General features: G+C 47.2%; 1 protein-coding gene across 4 annotated transcripts in view; it reads right to left on the bottom strand.

Moving 5' to 3' along the window:
* Positions 1 to 1,805: 1,805 nt before the first annotated feature.
* Positions 1,806 to 22,859, bottom strand: part of LOC142583419 (alpha-1,3-mannosyl-glycoprotein 2-beta-N-acetylglucosaminyltransferase-like) — a 178,047-nt gene continuing 156,993 nt past the window's right edge. For all 4 annotated transcript variants that reach the window (XM_075693879.1, XM_075693883.1, XM_075693880.1 and 1 more), the window contains exons 9-12: positions 22,160 to 22,264; positions 20,069 to 20,159; positions 16,517 to 16,687; positions 1,806 to 3,411 (exon numbers count right to left, since the gene is read on the bottom strand). In XM_075693879.1, the coding sequence (XP_075549994.1) occupies positions 3,298 to 3,411; positions 16,517 to 16,687; positions 20,069 to 20,159; positions 22,160 to 22,264 (481 nt within the window). In that variant the 3' untranslated portion in view covers positions 1,806 to 3,297. The remainder of the gene's footprint in view (positions 3,412 to 16,516; positions 16,688 to 20,068; positions 20,160 to 22,159; positions 22,265 to 22,859) is intronic.

Here is a 22,859-nt window from a genome sequence, read left to right as displayed (position 1 = left end):
GTTCTGTAGCTGACTGTGTCTTCCTAGATTTCGCAAAAGCTTTTGAAAAAGTTTTCCACAGTTTACTTCTCTTTAAATTAAGCAAATTGAACATTGATAGGAAACTTCTCTCCTGGATCGAATATTTTCTAACCGGACGCTCACAATTCGTGTCTGCTAACACTTAATTCCTCGTTGAGGCCAGTTCATTCTGGCGTGCCCCAAGGTTCAGTGCTCGGCCCTCTCCTGTTTCTCATTAATATTAATGACTTGCCGCAATGCGTGACATCTAACATTCACTTATCCGCCGACGATTGCGTAGTCTTGCAAGAAATTATTGACCAAAATGATGTTACGATCCTTCAAAATTATATCAACTGTATATCTAACTGGTGTAAAGTCTGGCTGATGGAACTCAACACAGCAAAATGTAAGGTATTACGCATCTCCCGTACAACTTCTTGCCCCATTTCCTACTTGCTCTAGAATCCATAACATCCTATTGCTACTTAGGTGTCCACATAACTTCCTCTCTTTCTTGGTCTCTTCATATTAGCAAAATAATTAGCAATGCAAACCGCTCGTTAGGTTACCTCTGGCGAAATTTTTCACCTGCTCCTGTTTCTTTAAGACTCCTCCTTTACAAATCTTTAGTCTGAAGTAAACTCGAATATGCCTCTTCAATCTGGGACCCCAGCACTGCTATATTAACCTCTGCCCTCGAGCTTGTACAAAATAACTCTGCTTCATTCTAGAAAACTACAGTCGTACTGCCAGTATCACTTTAATGAAAGGGTCCCTACAGCTTGCGCCAATCGCCTGCCGCCGCAAGTTTTCCCGCCTATGTCCCTTCCACAAGATATACTACAGTCCCGCCCTACACAACGACCTTATTCTTCCTCCATCATGCATTTCCCCTCGTTTCGATCATGCACAAAAGGTGGGAATAATGTCGTGCTTAACGCAAACATGTTATCAATCATTTGTACCCCGCACCTCACAGGACTGGAACCACCTTCCTGGAGCAGTCACGTCCACTGTTCAATATTCCCAGTTTCATAATGTTTTAAACAGAAGTGTATTGCAATGTAACTAACCAACTATGTAATTATATTTGTTGTCTGTCAATTGCTTGAATTTTTGTTGCTTCCCGCAATTATCTCATCATTTTAGCTAACATTGTATTAGCAGAAGAAAAACCTGTATAGTGTCTCTTTTCCCATATGTTCCACTCCCCTCTGTAATGCCTCTGGCCCTGAGTTAATACTAATAAATACTAATAAATAAATAAATAAATAAAGAGGCCGCCTTTGACGAAGATAGGTCCTCCTATCGAAACGTTGACCAGCCTTTCTGAGGCAGTTATCCCAGTTTATAACCTTTATACCAGTGTGCTATTCCATCTGTCAGCCCCTTTCTTGATTTTGGATCTATAATGTTCAATAGTTTGTCAACATAAATTATGGGTAATTAGGGCTGATAATAAGCACAGGAGGGAGGTAAAAATAACGAGTTTGGTGGCATCAGCCACCACCTCGATTCAAAGGAGAACTTTATAATATTCATCTGTCTATTCACCCAGGACCGCATTCATAGTAGCACTCCTGTATCAGCCAGGGACCATGGATAGAATGCCTAAAATATTGGAGAGGGTGGACAAAGAGGTTTGCTGTTTGCATGCACTCCGAGACCCACACCGTCAAGAGGGAGTAACAAGCAGCTTTCTTGGCTAAGTGCTCTCGAGTGCTGGAACTCAAGAGTAGCCATTAACAGTAGGGTGGCCAAGTAAGCTGGACCTCTCAGAAAATTGCAAGCACAGGACTGGCTGTGCAGTTATAAATATTTATTTGCTAACAGTCTTGCTTTTATATATATTACAGGCAACAACGCATCATGCGGCTGCAGGGCATGGCTTATCCAGTTACATAAAATGTATTCCACGTAATGCAAAGCTTCATTATAAAGAAACGGTCTGTCATCCGTGCACATGCCTGCACACACTGAACGCTTGCAAAAGGAAACGCCAGAAGGACATTCATGAGAACACTGAACATGCACGTCATCCCACTATCAACAACCTGCCATTCACCACAATCACCTTGAAGATGCACTTGTCCAGTGTCAAAACAACTCCAATCTGGTTACGTAAGAAAAGCAAACATGACAGCTGTACAGTGCTTTTAAAACATCAGTCATCATAACAGTTCACTTAAACCTCAATAAAGGAGTTCATTATAATGCAGCATATGTACACGAAATATACAACCCCTTGGGACAGACTAAAGGAAATAAAAATGCAGCCGCTGTGAAGAGAGCAACGCCATTCACTTTTGAAACAATCTGCAGTGCGAGACCACTGGAGAGGGAGCAGACGTGGTGAGCAAGTGCCTCAACTTCAACGTGGCATGCAGTTGTTTTCCCCATCATGTGGGGGGGGGGGGGGTAAAAATAAATGCGGTCTCTTGAGGTCTGCAAGAGCAGTAGTTTTTTAACTATGACATGGCTGCACTGCCACTAAAAGCAAAACGGACATCATCCACTGCATCATTTCAGTGATGCATGCATAATATATGCAAACATTCAACCCAAACCCCTGTATCAGAGCTGCCACCCATTAAGCCTGACCCAGAACACAGACATCTTGAATGGACTGGGTTGGAAAGGTGTTGACCACTCACGCTTGCACACCCAAGTTAGTATTTTTTTCATTTGTGAACACACACACACACACACACACACATTATATATATATATATATATATATATATATATATATATTTCTGTATGATCAAGAAATCACAGTTAGGTATACTTGCTTCAGTCCTGCCTTACATGACACGACCACTGTTGTTTCAGGTGCATGAGAGGCATGAACTGGGAGCACACGGCAGGTGAAAACAAGATCATTGCACAGTGGCCATCAAATAAAAAAAAGAACTTATTAAGCGAAGTTTGCAAGGCAGAATCTTATCACTGACGTAGGAGCAACAAAGGGGATGTTCAGAGGTAAAATGATGTCACAGGCACAAAACACAGTCGCCACCCTCCCCCTTCACCTTTTTTTTCTGCCCATCCTATCCTAGGCACTTGCACGAACAAGAAACTGAACAATAATGCTGCAAGCAGCGTGGAACAGATGCTGTGATGCACAGAAGAAACAAGAATGGGAAAGAATGTGATGAGGTGATGTGAAATAACAATGCTGGGATGCAAATGGTGAGATGTCACAGGAGAGGAGAGGTACTGGAGAGCTTGGCATGGCTGCTTCATCCCACACACGTACAAACTGCTGCAGACTTGGAGGAGTTGAGCTCGGTGCTAAGACCACGACTTGTTGTAGCCTTTCCAGTCCGCTGGAGGTGCCAAATACACTCGACGACCCTTGTAGAGGAGAGAGACCACCCCACGATAACCAGTTCTTGGTACACCAGACTGCAGGAGGCAAGAAAAGTAAAAGCACACTTCAAAAATTAGTTCACACAGATTCTGGTCATTTCATTTAAGGCATCAAAAATTGCAGCTTAGCAAGAACAAAAATGCACTCAGTAAAACAAACATGAAGCAGCCAGTTGTTTGTATGCACATTGCTCTGCTAATATCGTGGACATATAACAGAGAGAAATGCGTAGAAAGATGCAAGAAAGAGCAAACAAAGTGAAATAAAGAAAAACTGGCTGCGGCTTAGTTCAGAATATGCAAAGCGAAAGCTTGGTTTAGCCTGGTTAAGTCTTGGTTTCACTTGGTTCTTCCAAAGCCTGCCTTTGTGTACAGTTGTGGCCCTGCATCCGGCATTTTGCAAGCTGAACAGCTTCCTCTTCCTCAGTCTCTGATGCTAGCTTTGCGCGCTTGGCGTTCTGGACCCTCTCCAGTGAAGCAGCTCGCCAGCGATATCTGCGGGGTGGTCAGACGCCACTTGCCGACAACGGCTCAAAGCCTCCCGCTCCCGCGCAATGCTCACAAAAGACGGCCCGGCGTCGCTCTCATCTATGGCCAAGCTCGCACTGACTAGACGAGCGCGGTGCTCCTTTTAGCCAGGCGCGCAGCGAGACATGCGCTTAGGCGGCGACCCAGCTGCGGGAAGCGCATGCGCTAAGCTGGCGGTGCCAAGATGCATTGCCAAGCCTACGGCGCAGCTGCAGTCAAATGAAGGTCAAACTGCTGGCGACTGCGTAACTCTGCTTGACGCAGTTAATAAAGCGTTCACTTTAAAAATTGCAGTTGCCGTATGCAGCCAGAATTTCACTGTCTCATCTGACGATTACGATACTCCCTAATGCGAAATTTCAGCACAGCTTTATATGTGTTTGCATTTTGCTATATATTGGCTGGCACAGAAAATCTGTCTCATGCAGCACAATGCATTCCGGAGCGAAGTGTGGCACAACTGCCTCACTAATTGGGAGATAGCGCATCACCCACGCATGTGAGTGACGCGTGGGCGCGACTCACAGCAGACGCCGCATACAGACGTCTGCTCGTGCAGCATTTTGTTTCCATATATATAATGTCGCTGAATGCGTTTGCCGCATGCCTTATCGATGGCACAAACAATGAACTGCGATGTGTGCTACTATGGTACCATCTCATAGCGATCGTCGCTGCAGAATACATCTTGCACGGCACTACGCTTTACTTCTGACGCTTTCCTCCTTGTGGCTCTTCACCATCACCGTCATTCACATCCTGCTGCACTCCGCATTCACTCTTTCTTCCTTCACTGTGCTCGTTCGTTTGGTTACACTGAGGACGCTGACGTGATCATTCAAGAATGTGCGCTGCATGCAATGCAAAAATGTGTGCCCAAGAGCGGCGCTCTAAAAGAAATCTTTCTTTTATGTCAACTCTAGTGCATGCTACTTTATTTTGGGGTGAGTGGTGCTCCCTGGTGGTAAATAAGTGGAGAGACATGGCATCTTGCACTTCTCTTAACAAGGCCACGATTCCTTCTCATGCTGTCTGAAATATTCAATGCTGATGAAACGGCACTGCTCTGGCAGACACTTTCAAACAACACACTAAATCTAAAGGACAGCACGGTGCTATTGTGGAGGAAAAATGAGCAAGGCATGTGTCTTGGTTTTGCCAGCTGTCAATATGCGTGTCTCGTTCAAACTGCGACTGTTTCTTATTGCCGAAGGCAGATTTCTGCTTGGAATCACTATAGCAAAAGGTAACCTAGTCTGATATGCATTCTACAAGAAAGTGCGGATGGCATCACAAAGTGGCTCCGGGCATGCGATGTTGAACTGGAGAAACCTGCACCACCTGGTTTGTCTTCTTGTAGACTACTGGCATCAGCTGACAGCTTTCTAAAATTCCGTGAGCGGCCAAAATGAATACGACCTCAACCTCCACTTTGCTGGATTTACAGTGCAGTCTGGATTTAACAGAACCACTGCATGCTACATCTGCACCATGGAAAAAACCATCAAGGCAGTGGTGCGCATGATTTGTCACCGTGCAATTTGTGGGACCACAATCCCGCTGAATGCATTTCATTCTTGCTTCCAGGGTTACACATGAGCGGGAATGAACTTGGATGTCCTGCATGCTGGAAGCCACTTTCAAATCTAACAGCGTTTGCTTGGTCAACCCATTGCTGACTGATGACCATCTCATTTTAATGGCGTATCATAATGGACATGCAGATCATAGTCGCATGCACTTCACAGTACAAGTATGCTGATGGTGGCATGGTGCCGTATCAATACACGTATCAATACACGCTGGTTTACTTCTGCACTGCATTCATTTCCTTTTTATCTTAAATAACACCATGGAAGAAGCAAATTGAATTTCCAGACCGTGTTTGGCTCCAGTGCACAGCTTGTGCTAACGAGGCAATTGCAATCAAGGAAGTCGATGCCGATCTGGCTCGATCACGACTGATAGTGCCTCGTATCACTGGGATATCCATTCGGGAGTGCAAGTGGTCTGCGGCATTCATGCGCAGGAAACAAGTACACTTTTGCGTGTACAACAAAGATAAACAACTCTATAAATTCCCATCTTTCACAATTTCAGAAAACTGACCGAGGTGAGTGGAGTTTCCAAGTAAGCTTCAGATAGGCATGTCTCGTATTTATAATTATTGATAAAAACTAATTCACAATCCCCTTCAAGTTCGACATATGCCCGATTGACTGTATAATGAGAATGTTAATATTGTTGCATGTGGAAAGACAGACAGAAGACTATCTACAGGCTATTTACACTGGAGCCAAGCAGCCAGGCCGACACTCGCTCGCCAAGGGCACAGAGCCACTTCGTCATCGTTCTCGCGGTGGCTCGTTTCTTGAGCATCGCTTGATCATATTGACACGTGTACATATCTTTATTGGGCGACCACATTTCGCCGCCTAACAAGTGTTATTGCACAGCGCAGGACGCGCCTGCATGTAAAAGAAGTTTCTGGAATGTTATTGATGGTTCCATCCACTCTATGACCGAACCATGTATAATCTGATTGCATGTGTGCGCGACGCGAATAATGTAGAACTTTGTGGAAGGCGCGCGGGTCCCAGCGATTAGTCTAGAACATTCGACGATTGATGTATAAAAGCCGACGCGCTTGAGCCGCTGATCAGATTTTCGACGATCGTCGACCGTGTTTGCCGCTATCGTTGTGCTGTAAGTGTAGCCTGTCTTGTGGGCACAGGTTCGCCCAATAAAAGTTAGTTTTGTCGTTCACAGTATTGCTACTGTGTTCTTCAATGTCACCACCACGTGACATCTGGTGGAGGTGCTTTTTGTTCATGTACCGGACGCCCCCAACAAGCCGTGATCCAAGCCTGGACCGCAAAGAGAACACCAACGTAGTCCCGGACCATCGAGCAAGCCGCCGTCTTCAACAGCTGCCCCCGGAGCACGGACTTCTACCTGAGAAGACCAAGAAGATTGTGGCCAAGGCAACCCCAATGGCAGCCCCAGCGTCCCCCATCGTGCTGCAGCAGCCCAGGGAACCACCGACATTCCGCGGTTCCACATTTGAGGACCCAGAAACCTGGCTTGAGACGTACGAGAGGGTCGCTGCTTTTAAAAGCTGGAACAGCGACGACAAACTGCAACATGTCTTCTTCGCATTGGAAGACGCTGCAAGGACGTGGTTCGAGAACTGAGAAGCCACCTGAACAACGTGGGATTTGTTCCGAAGCGGCTTCCTGCAAACCTTCACAAGCGTCGTACGCCGAGAACGAGCCCAAGCACTACTACAAACCAGAGTGCAGCTGGCTAATGAAACCACCGCTATCTTTACAGAAGAAATGAGCCGCCTATTCCGCTACGCCAACCCAGGAATGTCAGAGGAAAAGAAAGTCCACCTGCTGATGCGAGGTGTAAAGAAGGAACTTTTCGCCGGAATGGTACGAAGCCCACCGAAGACCGTCGACGAGTTTCTTCACGAGGCCACTACCATCGAGAAGACACTAAATGCGGAACCGGCAATTCAACCACCGCACGAACTCGACAAACTACGCCGGTGTTGCGTCACTGGCCACCGACGACCTGCGTGAGACTATCCGAGCGGTTGTGCGGGAGGAATTACAGAAGCTGTTGCCTTCATCACAGCCTCAAGTGGCTTTGATTACCAACGCCGTACGTGAGGAGCTCCAACAACAACTCGGAGTAGGCCCTGAATCGCCGCAGCCTCAGCCACAAGCGATGACTTACGCCACTGTAGCCCGCCGTCACGTTCCCCCTCCGCGCCTCTGCGCCCCCGGCAGGGCCCAGTGACGACACAGTTCCGTCGTCCACCCCCAACGCCAGCACGCCAAGCCGTCACGCAGCGTTCCAAGGAAGACTGACATTTGGTGCGCCCCCGACCACCGTCCGCTTTGCTATCACTGCGGAGATGCCGGGCACATCTACCGCCAATGCCCATACCGGGAGATGGGAGGGACCCCGAGGGTTCGCCGTTAACGCGCCGTGACCACAGATAGGCGAACAACCTCGCGATATTGCCGACTACCTCACCATCACTCAGTGGAGCCCTTGACGACCATCCTGTTCGCCGTCACCAGGCCGCTACCTGTCGCCGCAGCGCCGGCCATACACTGGCCCAGCCCGGGGCCGTTCTACGAGCCCATATCCAGAAAACTAAAAGCAGCAACCGATGGAGGTGCGGCTGATGTTCGTCGAACTGACAAAGATCCTCCGCTGCCGACGAAGCTCCAGTTCAACGAGACGCGGCTGTCAGACAAAGAACCACCGACCTCAACGTGCTTCTCGACGGCCACACAGTTACCGCCTTAGTGGACACAGGGGACGATTACTCCGTAATGAGTGGACACATCGCCGCCCAGTTGAAGAAAGTTAAGACCGCATGGGAAGGCCCTCAAATTTGGACCGCTGGAGGGCAGCTCATCACGCCGATTGGAATCTGCACGGCAAGAATAACCATTCATGACTGGACTTACCCTGCCACCTTCGTTATCCTCCAACAGTGTTCACAAGACGTCATTCTCGGTATGGACTTCTCGAACCAACACGGCGCAATCAACAACCTGAAGTCAAAGTCAATAACGCTGTCAGAAGATAAAGCGATAACGCCGGAGAGCCCTCGTAGTCACCACGCCTTGAGGGTGCTCGAAGATCAAGCGAGCATCCCGCCTCGCTCCAGCATTGTTATTTCGGTTGGCACCGAAAAACCCGCTGACGTAGAAGGCGTCATCGAAGGCGACCAATGTCTACTGCTAGACCGTGAAATTTGCGTCGCAAGAGGGATCGCTCGACTTCGTGGAGGGAAAACTCAAGTGTTGTTGACAAACTTCAGCCAGGAGCTCAAGCACATCAACAAGGGCATGACGATCGCGTACATCGAGGAAATGCTGGAAACCAGTAATGCGTTTGCCCTTTCAGATTCCGCCGCATCTACCCCGACGACCATGGTTCCCGAACCAGACTATGACATTAATCCAAGTCTCCCCGTGATTAAGCAACAGCAGCTCAGAAGTCTGCTCCAACGTTTCAAAGGCTGCTTTTCGACGTCATCGAGGATTCCACAAACACCAGTCTCCAAGCATCGCATAATCACAGAGGAGTGCGCTCGACCACTCCGCCAGAGCCCTTACCGAGTTTCGCCACGAGAACGTGAAGCTATAAGAGAACAAGTCGATGAAATGCTGCGCGACGACATCATCCAGCCGTCAAAAAGCCCGTGGGCATCCCCTGTTATCCTGGTGAAGAAAAAGGACGGAACCCTACGCTTCTGCGTCGATTATCGTCATCTGAACAAGATCACGAAGAAGGACGTATAGCCCCTCCAACGGATAGACGACGCATTGGATCAGCTCTGCAACGCTAAATACTTCTCGTTGATGGACCTCAAGTCTGGCTATTGGCAAATAGAAGTAGACGAAAGAGATCGCGAAAAGACCGCCTTCATCACCCCAGACAGCCTCTACGAGTTGAAGGTTATGCCATTTTGACTGTGCTCGGCGCCTGCAACGTTCCAGCGCGTGATAGACATGGTTTTAGCAGGCTTGAAGTGGCACACCTGTCTCATTTACTTGGATGACGTCGTTGTCTTCGCAGGAAATTTCGACAATCACCTTAGGCGGCTTGCAACAGTCCTCGAAGCCATCAAGTCATCAGGGCTCACTCTGAAGCCAGAAAAGTGCCGCTTCGCTTACGATGAGCTTCTGTTCCTAGGCCATGTCATCAGCAAGTCTGGAGTCTGCCCCGACCCGCAGAAGACAGCTGCCATCGCAAAGTTCCCGCAGCCCATCGACAAGAAGGCAGTGCGTAGATTTCTTGGCATGTGTGCCTACTACAGGCGATTTGTCAAGGACTTTTCATCCATCGCTGAGCCGCTGACACAGCTAACTAAATGTGACGTCTAGTTCAAGTGGGAAACGCCACAGGCTGACGCATTTCAAGAACTCAAACGATGCATGCAGTCGCCGCTCGTACTTGCGCAATTCGACGAGCACGCCGATACCGAAATCCACACTGACGCCAGTAGCCTAGGCCTCGGTGCTGTCCTAGTCCAGAGAAAAGATGGACATGAACATGTGATAGCTTATGCTAGCCGGTAGTTGTCAAAAGCGGAAGGCAATTATTCTACAACCGAAAAGGAATGCCTCGCCATCGTTTGGACTACAGCGAAATTTAGCCCTTACCTATATGGCAGGCCATTCAAAGTGGTCAGCGACCATCACGCGTTGTGTTGGCTAGCTAACTTAAAGGGCCCTTCAGGACGGCTGGCACGGTGGAGCCTCATACTACAAGAATACGACATCACTGTAACCTACAAGTCCGGACGAAAACACTCCGATGCCAATTGCTTATCACGCACCTCCATTGACCCGCCGCCGCATGACGACGAGAATGACGACGCCTTCCTTCAAATGATAAGTGTGGAAGGCTTCGCTGAACAGCAACGGGCAGACCCGGAGCTAAAAGGCCTCATCGAATATTTGAAAGGGCACACCGACGTAGTCCCGAGGGCATTTAAGCGCGGATTATCTTCCTTCACGCTTCAAAACAATCTACTCGTGAAGAAGAACTTCTCACCAGTCCACGCCAACTACCTTCTTGTTGTTCCGTCGACGCTGCGTCCAGAAGTACTGCACGCCCTACATGACCATCCGACCGCTGGGCACCTCGGTTTCTTCCGGACGCTATCGAGGATACAAGAAAGGTATTACTGGCCGCACCTAACCGCCGATGTCGCCCATTACGTCAGGACATGCTGAGACTGTCAGCGACGCAAGACACCACCGTCAAGGCCAGCGGGATTACGACAGCCGATCAAGCCTCCTTACCGGCCTTTTCAGCAGATCGGGATGGACTTGTAGGGACCGTTTCAGACATCAACTTCCGGAAAGAAGCGCATCGTCGTGGCGACGGACTATCTCACCCGCTTCACTGAAGCTAAAGCTCTACCGAAAGGCAGCGCAGCCGAAGTGGCGAAATTTTTCATAGAGAGCATCCTGCTGCAACATGGTGCTCCAGAAGTCCTCATTACCAACAGAGGAACGACTTTTACAGCAGAGCTCACGCAAGCCATTCTGCAATACAGCCAGACAAGTCACAGGAGGACAACTGCCTACCATTCGGAGACGAATGGTCTCACGGAACGCCTGAACAAGACCCTCGCCGACATGCTAGCAATGTACGTCGACCTCGAGCACAAGACGTGGGATGCGGTCCTGCCATACGTAACATTTGCTTACAACACGGCGGTGCAAGAAACAACACAGACCATGCCATTTAAGCTGGTTTACAGCAGGAACCCGACGACGACGCTCGACGCCATGCTGCCGCACAACACCGACGAAGAAAATCTTGACGTCGCTACCTATCTCCAGCGCGCCGAAGAAGCCCGACAGCTCGCCCGCCTGCGAATCATAAACCAGCAGAGGACCGACAGCCAACAGTACAACCTCCGACGACGCTTCGTCAAGTACCAGCCCGGCGACCGTGTTTGGGTATGGACCCCTATACACCGACGAGGACTCGGTGAGAAACTACTCCGACGCTATTTCGGACCCTACAAGGTTAGACGTATTGGCGCTCTGGACTATGACGTCGTGCCAGACGGCATTTTGCATTCACAGCAGCGCCGCGCACGATCTGAAGTGGTCCACGTGGTGCGCCTTAAACCTTTTTACGGACGCTGACGAACTTCCTTATTTTTGTTGTTTTCTTCGCTACGAGTGCTTTTGTTTATTAGTTTAGTTTGTTTGCAGCATCGGGCCGATGCTTTTTAAGAGGGGGGTAATGACACGTGTACATATCTTTATCGGGCGACCACGTTTCGCCGCCTAACAAATGTTATCGCACAGCGCAGGACGCGCCTGCATGTAAAAGAAGTTTCTGGAATGTTATCGATGGTTCCATCCACTCTCTATGACCGAACCATGCATAATCTGATTGCATGTGTGCGCGACACGAATAATGTAGAACTTCGTGGAAGGCACATGGGTCCCAGCAATTAGTCTAGAACATTCGACGATTGATGTATAAAAGCCGACGCGCTTGACCCGCTGATCAGATTTTCGCCGATCGCTGACCGTGTTTGCCGCTATCGTTGTGCTATAAGTGTAGCCTGTCTTGTGGGCACAGGTTCACCCAATAAAAGTTAGTTTTGTAGTTCACAGTATTGTTACTGTGTTCTTCAACGTCACCACCACGTGACAATATCGTAATACTACCCCACCCCCCCCCCCCCCCTTGGCGGCAAAAGCATTGTCACGGTGCTGTTAAAAATCCAAGGCGTGCGGAGAGTTGTAGGGCTTGAGTCGGGCGACGTGGACAATGTCACTGGTCGTCACAACGGAGGACGTAGTGGGCGTGGCTAAAGCGATTTCATAGGTGACATCGATCACTTTGCGGAGCACGCAATATGGGCCTGTGTAACAAGAAAGGAGTTTTTCACATAGGCCAACTTTACGCGAAGGTGACCAAAGCAACACGAGGCTGCCAGGCACAAAATGGACATCACGGTGACAGAGGTAGTAGCGTTGCTTCTGCTTGTCTTGAGACACTTGTAGACGAGCGTGCGCAAGTTGGCGAGCATGGTCAGCATGGGCGATTGCATCACGGGCATAATCGCGGTCTGTTAGCAATTGACGCGTTGACGCGGAGCACCATGCATCAAAATAATATCATGTAGGAGGAAGTCCGCAACATCAGTTGCGCAACTGGTCGGAAGAGCACTGGTTACGGCATAGCGGGTCGCGTAGTCCGAAGCAACTGCAACCCACTTGTTCCCTGATGTAGATTCCGGAAATGGGCCGAGAAGGTCTAAGCTGACACGATGAAAGGGCTCAGCAGGGATGTCGAGCGGCTGCAGGTAACCAGCGTGAAGCTGGGAAGGCTTCTTGCGAAAACTATAACAAACTTCAGAAGCAGCAACGTAACGTCGTACGGAACGGGCAAGGCCCGGCCAGAAAAAATGGCGACGTACATGGTCATAGGTTCGAGATACACCGAGATGTCCTGCCGTTGGTGCGTCGTGGAGCTCTTCGATAGCGCTGGAGCGGAGGTGTGTAGATATCACAAGTAGGAACGGAGAGCCGTCCGGATGAAGGTTACGACGGTACAGAGTACCGTCGCGGAGGACAAAGAGGCATAGAGTAGCATCGGCCGGAGAGTGCTGAAAACGGTCGATGAGTACTCTGATGTAGACGTCACGGCGTTGCTCGTCGGCGAAATGAAGCAGCTGTAATAATAATAATATTTGGGGTTTTACGTGCCAAAACCACTTTCTGATTATGAGGCACGCCGTAGTGGAGGACTCCGGAAATTTTGACCACCTGGGGTTCTTTAACGTGCACCTAAATCTAAGCACACGGGTGTTTTCGCATTTCGCCCCCATCGAAATGCAGCCGCCGTGGCCGGGATTCGATCCCGCGACCTCGTGCTCAGCAGCCCAACACCATGAATGAATGAAGCAGCTGTGATACAGAGAATACGCAAGAAGCACTGGCAACATTAGAGGAGTCAGAGTCGTCAACAGGGTAATGCGACAAGCTGTCAGCATCTTGGTGCAGGCGGCCAGACTTGTACACCACAGAATATGAAAATTCTTGTAGCCTCAAAGCCCATCGACCAAGCCGGCCTGTAGGATCTTTTAGCGAAGAGAGCCAGCAGAGAGAATGATGGTCAGCGAATACAGAAAAAGGGCGACCGTAAAGGTAAAGACGGAACTTCGCAACCACCCAGACAACAGCAAGTCATTCTCATTCCGTAATGGAATAGTTGTGCTCCGATGGTGCTAGGAGGCAGCTTGCATAAGCAATAACGCGATCCTGGCCACGCTAACGCTGGGCTAAGATGGCACCTACGCCATGACCGCTGGCATCTGTACACAATTCTGTAGGGGCATCAGGGTCGAAGTGGGCAAGAATGGGTGGTGAGGTTAGAAGAGTGACGAGACGACAGAAGGCGGCGGCCTCTCCAGCGCCCCACGAGAATTGTATGCCTTTCTTGAAAAGATTAGTTAGGGGTCTAGCAATCGTCGCAAAATCTGGAACAAAACGACGAAAGTACGAGCATAGCCCTACAAAACTTCGAACGTCTACGGCTGTCTTCGGAACCGGAAACGCTCTGACAGCGAGAGTTTTGTTGGGATCAGGCTGTACTCCGGAAGCGTCAACGAGATGGCCCAGAAGAGTAATTTGCCGGTGGCCAAAATGACATTTGGACAAGTTAAGTTGCAGCTTTGCCTTTCGAAATAGATCAAGTATAGTTGTGAGACGTTCAAGGTGAGTGTCGAACGTTGGCGAGAAGACGATGGCGTCGTCGAGGTAGCAGAGGCATGTGGACCATTTGAAACCTTGGAGCAAGGAGTCCATCACACGCTCGAAGGTGGCAGGGGCGTTGCATAATCCAAACGGCATTACCTTAAATTGGTATAGGCCATCAGGTGTGATGAATGCGGTTTTTTCTCGGTCCATATTGTCAACAGCAATCTGCCAGTATCCCGAACGAAGATCAATAGACGAGAAATAGCTGGAACCCTGCAGGCAGTCAAGGGCGTCGTCTATACGTGGGAGCGAGTAGACGTCTTTCTTAGTAATGTTGTTCAGATGACGGTAGTCTACACAGAAGCGCCACATGCCGTCCATCTTAACCAACAGCAAAGGTGACGCCTAGGGACTCGAAGAAGGCTCAATGATGTTTGGCGATCCAAACATGGCGATCCGAACTCGTTCTCAAATACCTTGGGAACCTGGTACATACAGAAGGGGCTCAGATAACAAGAGCATTGGGGCTGGTTGAACATCTTGAATTTAGAACAGCACAAGGGACAGGACAGTACAGGACGCACACTGCACTTAACTCAAGAAGCTCTAGGAAGACAGTGTTGAAGCCATCATGTCTAATGGCTAGGCAGTGAAAATAACAGCAAAAGTGAAATTGCAACTATAACAAAAGAAACTTTTTTTACAACCTTAGAAAATTACAAATTAGTACAGTAAAACCCAGTTAACCTGAAGTTGTAAAAACAGAACTTCAAGAAATGCGTAGTTTCAAAATAAACAAATTCACACACACACACACAAAAAAAAAAAATAAGATCCCGACATTGCATAGACCACACGGAGCCTCTCGAAATAGGCACCGGTAGCCGCTAAATTCCTCGCAGACGCTCAATACCAGGAGTGGCATCTTCGGTAGGTCCCTACTGCAAGATATTGTGCGACTTGGCACTCAAAACGTCTGGTGCCTACAGACAACAGTGATCTTCGCACAGAGCCAAGCAAATGCTGTTGCACGTGGGCATCGATGTGTCCACGCAAAATATTGTGAAAGTCACTCTGTCAAGTTATAGCGATGCTCCACCTGCATTGGAGTATTTACAGCCCACTCCACTAGGACCGGCACGTGCCCGCAGTTTGCACGCCACCACCGAGCCGAAACGCTATGGTACTTGCGCACAGCGCTCGTGCCAGCAGCAAAACGAAGATCACTCCGCTTACAAAGCCGACCAAGTGGAGCACGAGAGTGCACCTACTTGGCTTCTCGGTCGTTCTACAGCCAATTTGATGGCACGTTGCTCATGTTTCAGCAAGGCGTACTTATCAAATGCGAAATCAACATAGCTCCCTACAATGTCTCAGCATGAACTCTGGATAGCAGCCAGCTGTGAACGGATGATAAGAATGGCATAGAATGAAGTGAAATTTGCGACAAACTCGTTGTCGCATCACTTTTTGGCGATGTCGCAACGGTGCACAAAGTATGGAAACCTTAGGGTAGGGGCATTTTTGCAGCTGAGATTTCGAGATATCTGGAGTGCAGTGTGGAGGCACTTGGAGATAGGTGAAAAATAAATGGAGTTTACAACAAGCCAGGTCAGATATCCTGACAACCGATATTTCTAGACATCAGAGTTAAGAGTTAACGAGGGTTTACCACATATACTATTGTGGCAATATTCACAAAGTATTCAAATATACTTGATATATTCATTCAAGTACTATGCAGAACCACCTTGCCCTAACAATTACCTTGTCAAAACATCTAGTTTTTCAAGCATTTTGTGATGCATTCACTCTTATTTCACTGCAAAAATTTATACAGTGGCTGCTCCGTATCAACATTATAAACTAAAGAAAACACCATAAAAAATAAGCTGAACCAGATAGATACATTATTCGCCTAGACGTCTATCATAGTTTTCTGTCAATATGTCACTCTGCTGTGTAAAAAATTGCTGCCAAAAGTACCGCTGCTGCTTCTTGATTTGAACTGCCTGCACCACAGTGGATGAGTTAATGTGATCTCCATGTAACCTCTCTCCATGCTTCTCTGTGAATCGGCAGTGATATAACAACAGAGGTACCATAGGCACCATAGCCCACCACAGGTACCCTAAGTACCATAGCCCACCACAGGTGGTGCCGCTCTAATTTTTTATTTTCTTTTTCACTTACAGAAGGTCTGTTCTTGCTTTCACGAATTTGTTACTAACCTTTCAATCTAGCTCAACATTCTTTAGTGACCCTTTAAACTAAACTTCTTACATAGTCTAAAAGTTTGTTCAGGCTGCAATGACAACATAACTAGCTGGCGGGTAGGTGGTTACCTTGAAGTCGTCCATGATGGAGAGCTTCTTTGCAATACTCTTGAATTGCTCCTTGGAGGTGTAGGTGATGCGAATTGCCCCTTTAGTTTCCAAGCTGCCCTTGAGAACCTGGCTCACCGTGACCAGTGGTGAGCCATACACCTCCTTCACAAAAGCTACATCGTAGTTATCCTGTTGGCGGGGACACAAGATGAGGTCATCAGCAGTGCAGCAGAGTGCTAATGTCACAGCAGACAACAATCACTTTCCATCTACCTGTTACTTTCTCATTTGTCCTTTAGTGAACAGCATTAATGATTGAGAACAGGGTGCACTTGACCCTTCATTATTGAGAAACAGCAATAACTACTCGTCAGATGCTAGGATTTCAACACAGTTATTGGCTGAATGCATGGCTGTTTGATTATTGAATGTCATAAGAAAACAAAGTGAGCTGGTCCATGAGTGAAGTTGACGAGGCATTTCATGTACAGCACATGTCAGATGTGTGTATCAGCACTGCATCCATGTTTCGCTAAGAGAGAGTGATTTATCTAATAAAATCTTGCGGCTACCAGACTACGGCAATCATCGTTCTTCCTACTGGTTATCTTGCCTTACTCTTTTCATGCACTTTCTTCAGGGTTTGCGTGCAGCAATGTCGTGTCACCACTGTTTGTATAAAAGTGTCAGTTTCACTAAATTTTTGGTTGGTACAGCTGTTCAATCCTTTTCATGGTCCCATGTCTTTCTGCACTATTCACAATAATGATAAACAAAGTTTAATATCACAAAGCAAGGCAGGATGAATGAGAGATGCTATGAAGGAATGCTTTGGGTTAATTTTGATCACCTGGCTGGCCAAAAATTTAGAATGTCACCTTGAAAACAACACAAGAGAGTTCACAAGTAAAAACACTTGTGACATGACACTATCGTCTTGCAACACAGTCTTTCATGCTATTTTCAGTTTCATGCTTTCAGTTTTCACGCTGCGGGGACATCAGACTTCTCATCACGTTCGACCCGATTTACGATTCCGAGCTTCATGACGAAAGGTGAATTCTGCCGCTTCATCACGGCAACACTGCAAAAGGAGGCCCACAAGGCACACACACAATGGACCAGAAAAGCAGCGAGACAACTCGTACTTGCGCCATCTTACATGACGAGGGCACAAGGGCCTCTGATTGGCTGTCTGAGCAAGTGCTGCGGGCGGGCCAGGATAATTTTTTCTGCAGGGGGGTGTCAAGGCTCATTTGAGGCAGCACGGTCACGGTAGGGAGAGCGCTCGGATGGAGCCGCGCCGCCGGGTTTCTCCACACCGTGAGGGAAAGCCAACTTCTGGGGGCACTTTTCCGCCGCTTGACGTTCAATATATCGGGAGTTGCTGTTATTTGTGTTCGATATAAGCACAATTTTTGCTATATATACTCATTGTAACTATACCACGTCCAGAAATTGTTTGAAATATAGAATAATTCTATGTAAACGGGTTCGATATAGTCTGGTTCAACTGTGAGACAAATGCCGCAGTCTTCGCAGCATGCCCGCCATGTGTTTCAGTTACTGGCAGCTAAGTGCACCCATCTCTGTTTCTGTCCCCTCAAAGAGGACATGGCTAGGTTATTGCCATAAACTTGCCGATATTACCAATATTATTCATTACTGATACGGAAGAAACTGTTTCAATGCATGCAATCTACTCACAAAAAGGATCGCGTTTGGCACATTTGGCTTGCTCCGCCCGTTGCGATTTTTGTTTTGGTGTCCTGCACTGTTACAGCGACCACCGCCCATTTGTTGACTTGTTGTCATCCCGCAGCAAACGCAGTATGAAAAAAAAAATTCTTTTCCCGGAAAAATTTAACACACGTAATGATTGCACTCCTGAATTTGCGTCAATTTCCTTGACAAAAGAGTGTGATCATTATGCGAGTAAATATGGTAATCTTTGGTGCTACAACACAGCTCAGTGCAAAGTCTTCTAGGTTGTGCAGCAAAAACAAATTGCGCCCAATTGCGTTTCAAGGTTGTGCTGGGACTAAGAAAGGAAGGCTGAGTTTATTCTCTTCTGCAGAGCAACAATGACGGAAAACATGCACGATCAATTTCATTGCAACAAAATTCATAGCAAGACAAACTTCCGTGCTAATGGAATGAGTTGGCAAAAAAATTTAATAGACAGGTTCTATTCACAGAAACTGACCTTGAACTTTTCTTATGTAATCGCGGCAAGTGGCAATGATGCTAATGTGTATAAATATAATGCTATATACTGTAGGTCCATAACTAGGCTCGTGTGAATAGACTCATGTGTGAATACGAATCAAATAGTAAATTGACAAATAATAATGAGGTTCGCACATAGTTAAGTTTGCCAATTACCCCTTTCTAGTCCAATGATCCCTGCAGAAATGAATGTTTTACAACAAATATCTGACAAATACAACAACAACAACACTAATCTGAGAAATCTTTGCAGCAGCTACTCAACAACATGACTTGTCTATTTAGTGCCACAGATAAACACATTTCTGCCCATGATATTTTTATATCTTTCTCCCGTTTATTTGATATACACTAAAAAGGTCCAACGGGGATGAAGGTGCACCCAGCTGGGTATGAAAAGCAGCGCACAACTGTGATACGCTGCTACACTGCGTACGGCCACAAGCTGCCAGCCTACATCAGTAATTTTCAAGAGAAAGATGTGGCCAACTTGGAAAACGTTCCCGAATAAAGTCATTGTCAAGGCACAAGAAAACATTTGGATGACAAGTGAAATGGCCCAAAAATGGATCAGAATTGTGAGACAATGGTGCCCAGAGGCCCTTCTATGTAAACACTCCCTTTGTTGAGGTCAATTCATATCGCAGGCAATTAAATGATGGTGTGGAAGTGCAGCTGGTACGATATCGGTGTCATACCTGTAGGTATGACCAGCCAGATGCAGTCGCTTGACGTTTGCATAAATGAGCTCTTTAAGGATAGGCTGAGGAAGTTTTATACAAGCTGGTTGACAGAAAAAAATGCATTAGCTAGCTTTGATGAGCCACATCAAATGTGTGTGCCATGGGCAAGTGGAAGGCTGGGTTGCCATGCGCTGGGACGACATACCAGATGACCCGAGTAGGCGAAGCATTTGTAAAGTGCTGCGTTTTGAACGCACTTGATGGCACTGAAGATTGTGCGGTGTATGAAGAAGACAGTGACAAAGAGCCCAGCAACTGCAGCAAGTGAGCTGCAGAGATTCTGTGGCTGGAGCATAGCTGGACCATCCTCTGTTGCAGAGTGGCCTCGTCCCTGTGCTGTAGGAAGATCCCTCTGTACTGGGCAACAGGCAGATCTCGCTGTTTGCCAGCGGTCTGGGAACTGCAAACTGCGTGCGGCCACATCCCTAACGGGAATGTGCTCACAAAGAAAAAGTAAAGAAAAGAAAAAGGCCACAAAAGTTTTTTTTTTTTTGTCAGCTGGATGTGGCAGGCCAGTGTTGCCTGGGCAAAGTGCTTGATAAGGGCGCGAAGCGGAGGGGGGAGCTTGCTCAGAATTTTACAGTATGCATTGACTCACCTTTTTCAGGTAGCTGAGATCTCTGCTAGTAAAAGGCACAAACTTTTTGTTGAGTTGGATAAATTTGAGGTGCTTTTCATAAAAAAGCCCACTGAAAGAAAAAGAAAGCATTCAAGCATAAGCATCGGATGCTCACAACCCACAGGTTGAGATATTCGGTCGCTGGTCACAACAAATGTAACCTCTATGCCTGTGTTCTTTTCATGACCAACTTAATGATGCAGTAAGCAAATCAGAAATATATTAAGAAAACTGAATCGATGAACCTAGCCACACATTATCCATTGGTGGTACTGCTGCTTTCCACATGGATGAAATTAGCAAACCATTTGTGACAGGTTAGTTCAATGAAAATTGGCTCGATCACTAAACCATGCAGCTAACAGGAAAAATACATGCAATGCCTGCTCCACATTTGATTTATTAGAGGGCAATCTTACTTTTAATTTTACTTGTGACCTCAGCATGTATGAAATACCAAAGTTTTGACATGTCTGTTTTATTTGCTCAGATGGAATACGGTAATGTGGAAAGTTGTGCGAGTTGGTGAAGCTGCGCAGGACAAGGCGGAGACACACAAGAGTACAGCGAGTGTCGTATATTGTTGTCTCTCTCTCGGCCCTGTCCTGGCCAGTGCGCTGCTTCACCAACACGGTATACCGACAGAATACAGTTGCAAGTGATAATTCAGAGGTGATAAATCATCTGGGCAGCTCCACAGCACTGCTACTTGCCCCATGGATGCAAAGACAGCCAAACCTTTTAATGCTGCACAGGGTGCCATTTCGTATTTCCAACTCTGCCTGCCCGACTTTATGATAATTCAGGTACTGAGATCAGCAGAAACAGCAATGTTTTTGTTTTGATAAGTTGGCAGAGTATCCATGAAACTGAAAGCAATGAAGGACTAGTCATTTAAGGCTACCCTTATTAACCACTTCTTAAAGTAACTAGCACTGTTTTGTTATATACCTTTTGCATTTTACATCATAATGTTGCTGCTTATGGTAGTCTCATTCATGTTAATGCCCACCCATCAAAATAACCTGCACTGTTAATTGATAATTCTCGTTTTTTACTTCACACAATAATGTTGCTTACGGTATTGTGATGTGTATGTACCCACACCCTCTGTAATGTGCTTGGGTCTTAGAGGGTACTGCGATAAATCTAATCGCCACCACCCACATCTAAACATTGCCAGGACAATGCCAAGTGGTCAAGGCTGCATTTGTGTCTCATCTGCACCCTGCACACACAGTGTTCATCCTGTTGCATGTTCCTTTACATGTGACAGTCTTCGGAGACTTCACTGTCTGAAGTTATGAATGTTTGCTGCTTAGTATGAAGCAGCCTCAAATGGTGCTAACTGCACCCATATTGTCTGCGCGGGTGAGGGCAATGGTGTGCTCGTCAGCGACAGCTATGGGGAAACTAGCGAAGCACAGTCAACCTCCGCTGCAAGTTGCAGGGTGGTGCAGATTTGGTGCACATATTGCCCGTACTTTCATCTGTCAGTAGTGACGGCATGAAAACGGTCAAAGCACAGACCGACCGGGTCACACACAAACATATGTGCGTACGGCAACACACTGACAATCTTTTCTGGCCGCACGTAAAAATATCCTCTCATGAACTCAATTTTTTCAGACCACTGTTAATTCACACTTAGCATTTCTGACGAGTCTGAATTATCTGCTAAAAAAGCCTGAATTATTGGCTGGGGACTGCAGTGTCGTCAGTCCAGAGGGATGCAAAATGCAATGCCTGGAAGAATGCAATTCGATACGTGTGGAAAGTGGAAAGGGAAAGTCGCTTTAGAAGCTCTTATTTGTGTTCAGTAGACTTGTTTAATTTGGCTCTAAATAATTTTATCTTTCTGTTATATCAGTCCCGATTGAAGGTTCCGGCTGGCGGCCATAAAGTTTCTATGGGCCGTAACAATAGTTATTTAGATCCCGAAATTGGCCATGACTTGATCATTCGAACTTGACTAGTTATACAAAAGCACATCACCCCAAGCACTAGAGGAGAAACACAGAACAGGGAGCCAGAGGTTCGGTGCAAAATGCTTGGCGAGGTTTCACTTACTTGCTGACTCCTATTTTGCCAAAAGTCTTTGTACGCGAAACTTCTGGTCGAATACAGGCTCTGTCCTTCCTCTGCTCAGGTTGCCGAATCCAGTCATCCCAAAACCTGTGCAGAGAAATCATGCATGCATGTGCTCACACTCAGCGTTTACATTTGTTCACTGCAAAAATGAAATTGGCAACAAAGCCATGAAAAGTTTAAACTCTCACTGCACTCAACTAAGGAAAATGAATGAAGCAAGCAATAAGGCCACACTAAAACAGCTCTACACTACATCATTCAGTTCAGGTGAATTAGTAAAATATGCACTAGCAAGGCGCCCATTCTTACCATGGGACGACGCCTTGCAGGACAGAAAAGATGCACAGACAAAAGGCAGACTGTTACGCTCCTGCCACGATGCTCCTGCCCCAGGCAGTCATGACAAAAAATGGATCTCGACAGTGTCTACTTGCTCTTTGTTGTTATTTTTAGGTCACGAAGGACTACGCTGCATACAAAACGAATAGAACACTCAACCTAGCAAGTGATGAATGGTCGCTGAACGAGGAGGAACATAGCTAGAGCCATCGTTTCAGCAATGGGACTTTTCTTTACCTATTTGCTCTGTACACGCAGAGTACACTTTCTGTGGCAATCAATGGGAAGCTAATGAGGTAAAGCGTGCGCAAGTAAGAGCACTCCCCCCAAAAAATCATAC

This window comes from Dermacentor variabilis, chromosome 5 (assembly GCF_050947875.1).
Source record: "Dermacentor variabilis isolate Ectoservices chromosome 5, ASM5094787v1, whole genome shotgun sequence".
Lineage (NCBI taxonomy): Eukaryota > Metazoa > Arthropoda > Arachnida > Ixodida > Ixodidae > Dermacentor > Dermacentor variabilis.
This window is presented reverse-complemented; position numbering and strand designations above follow the sequence as displayed.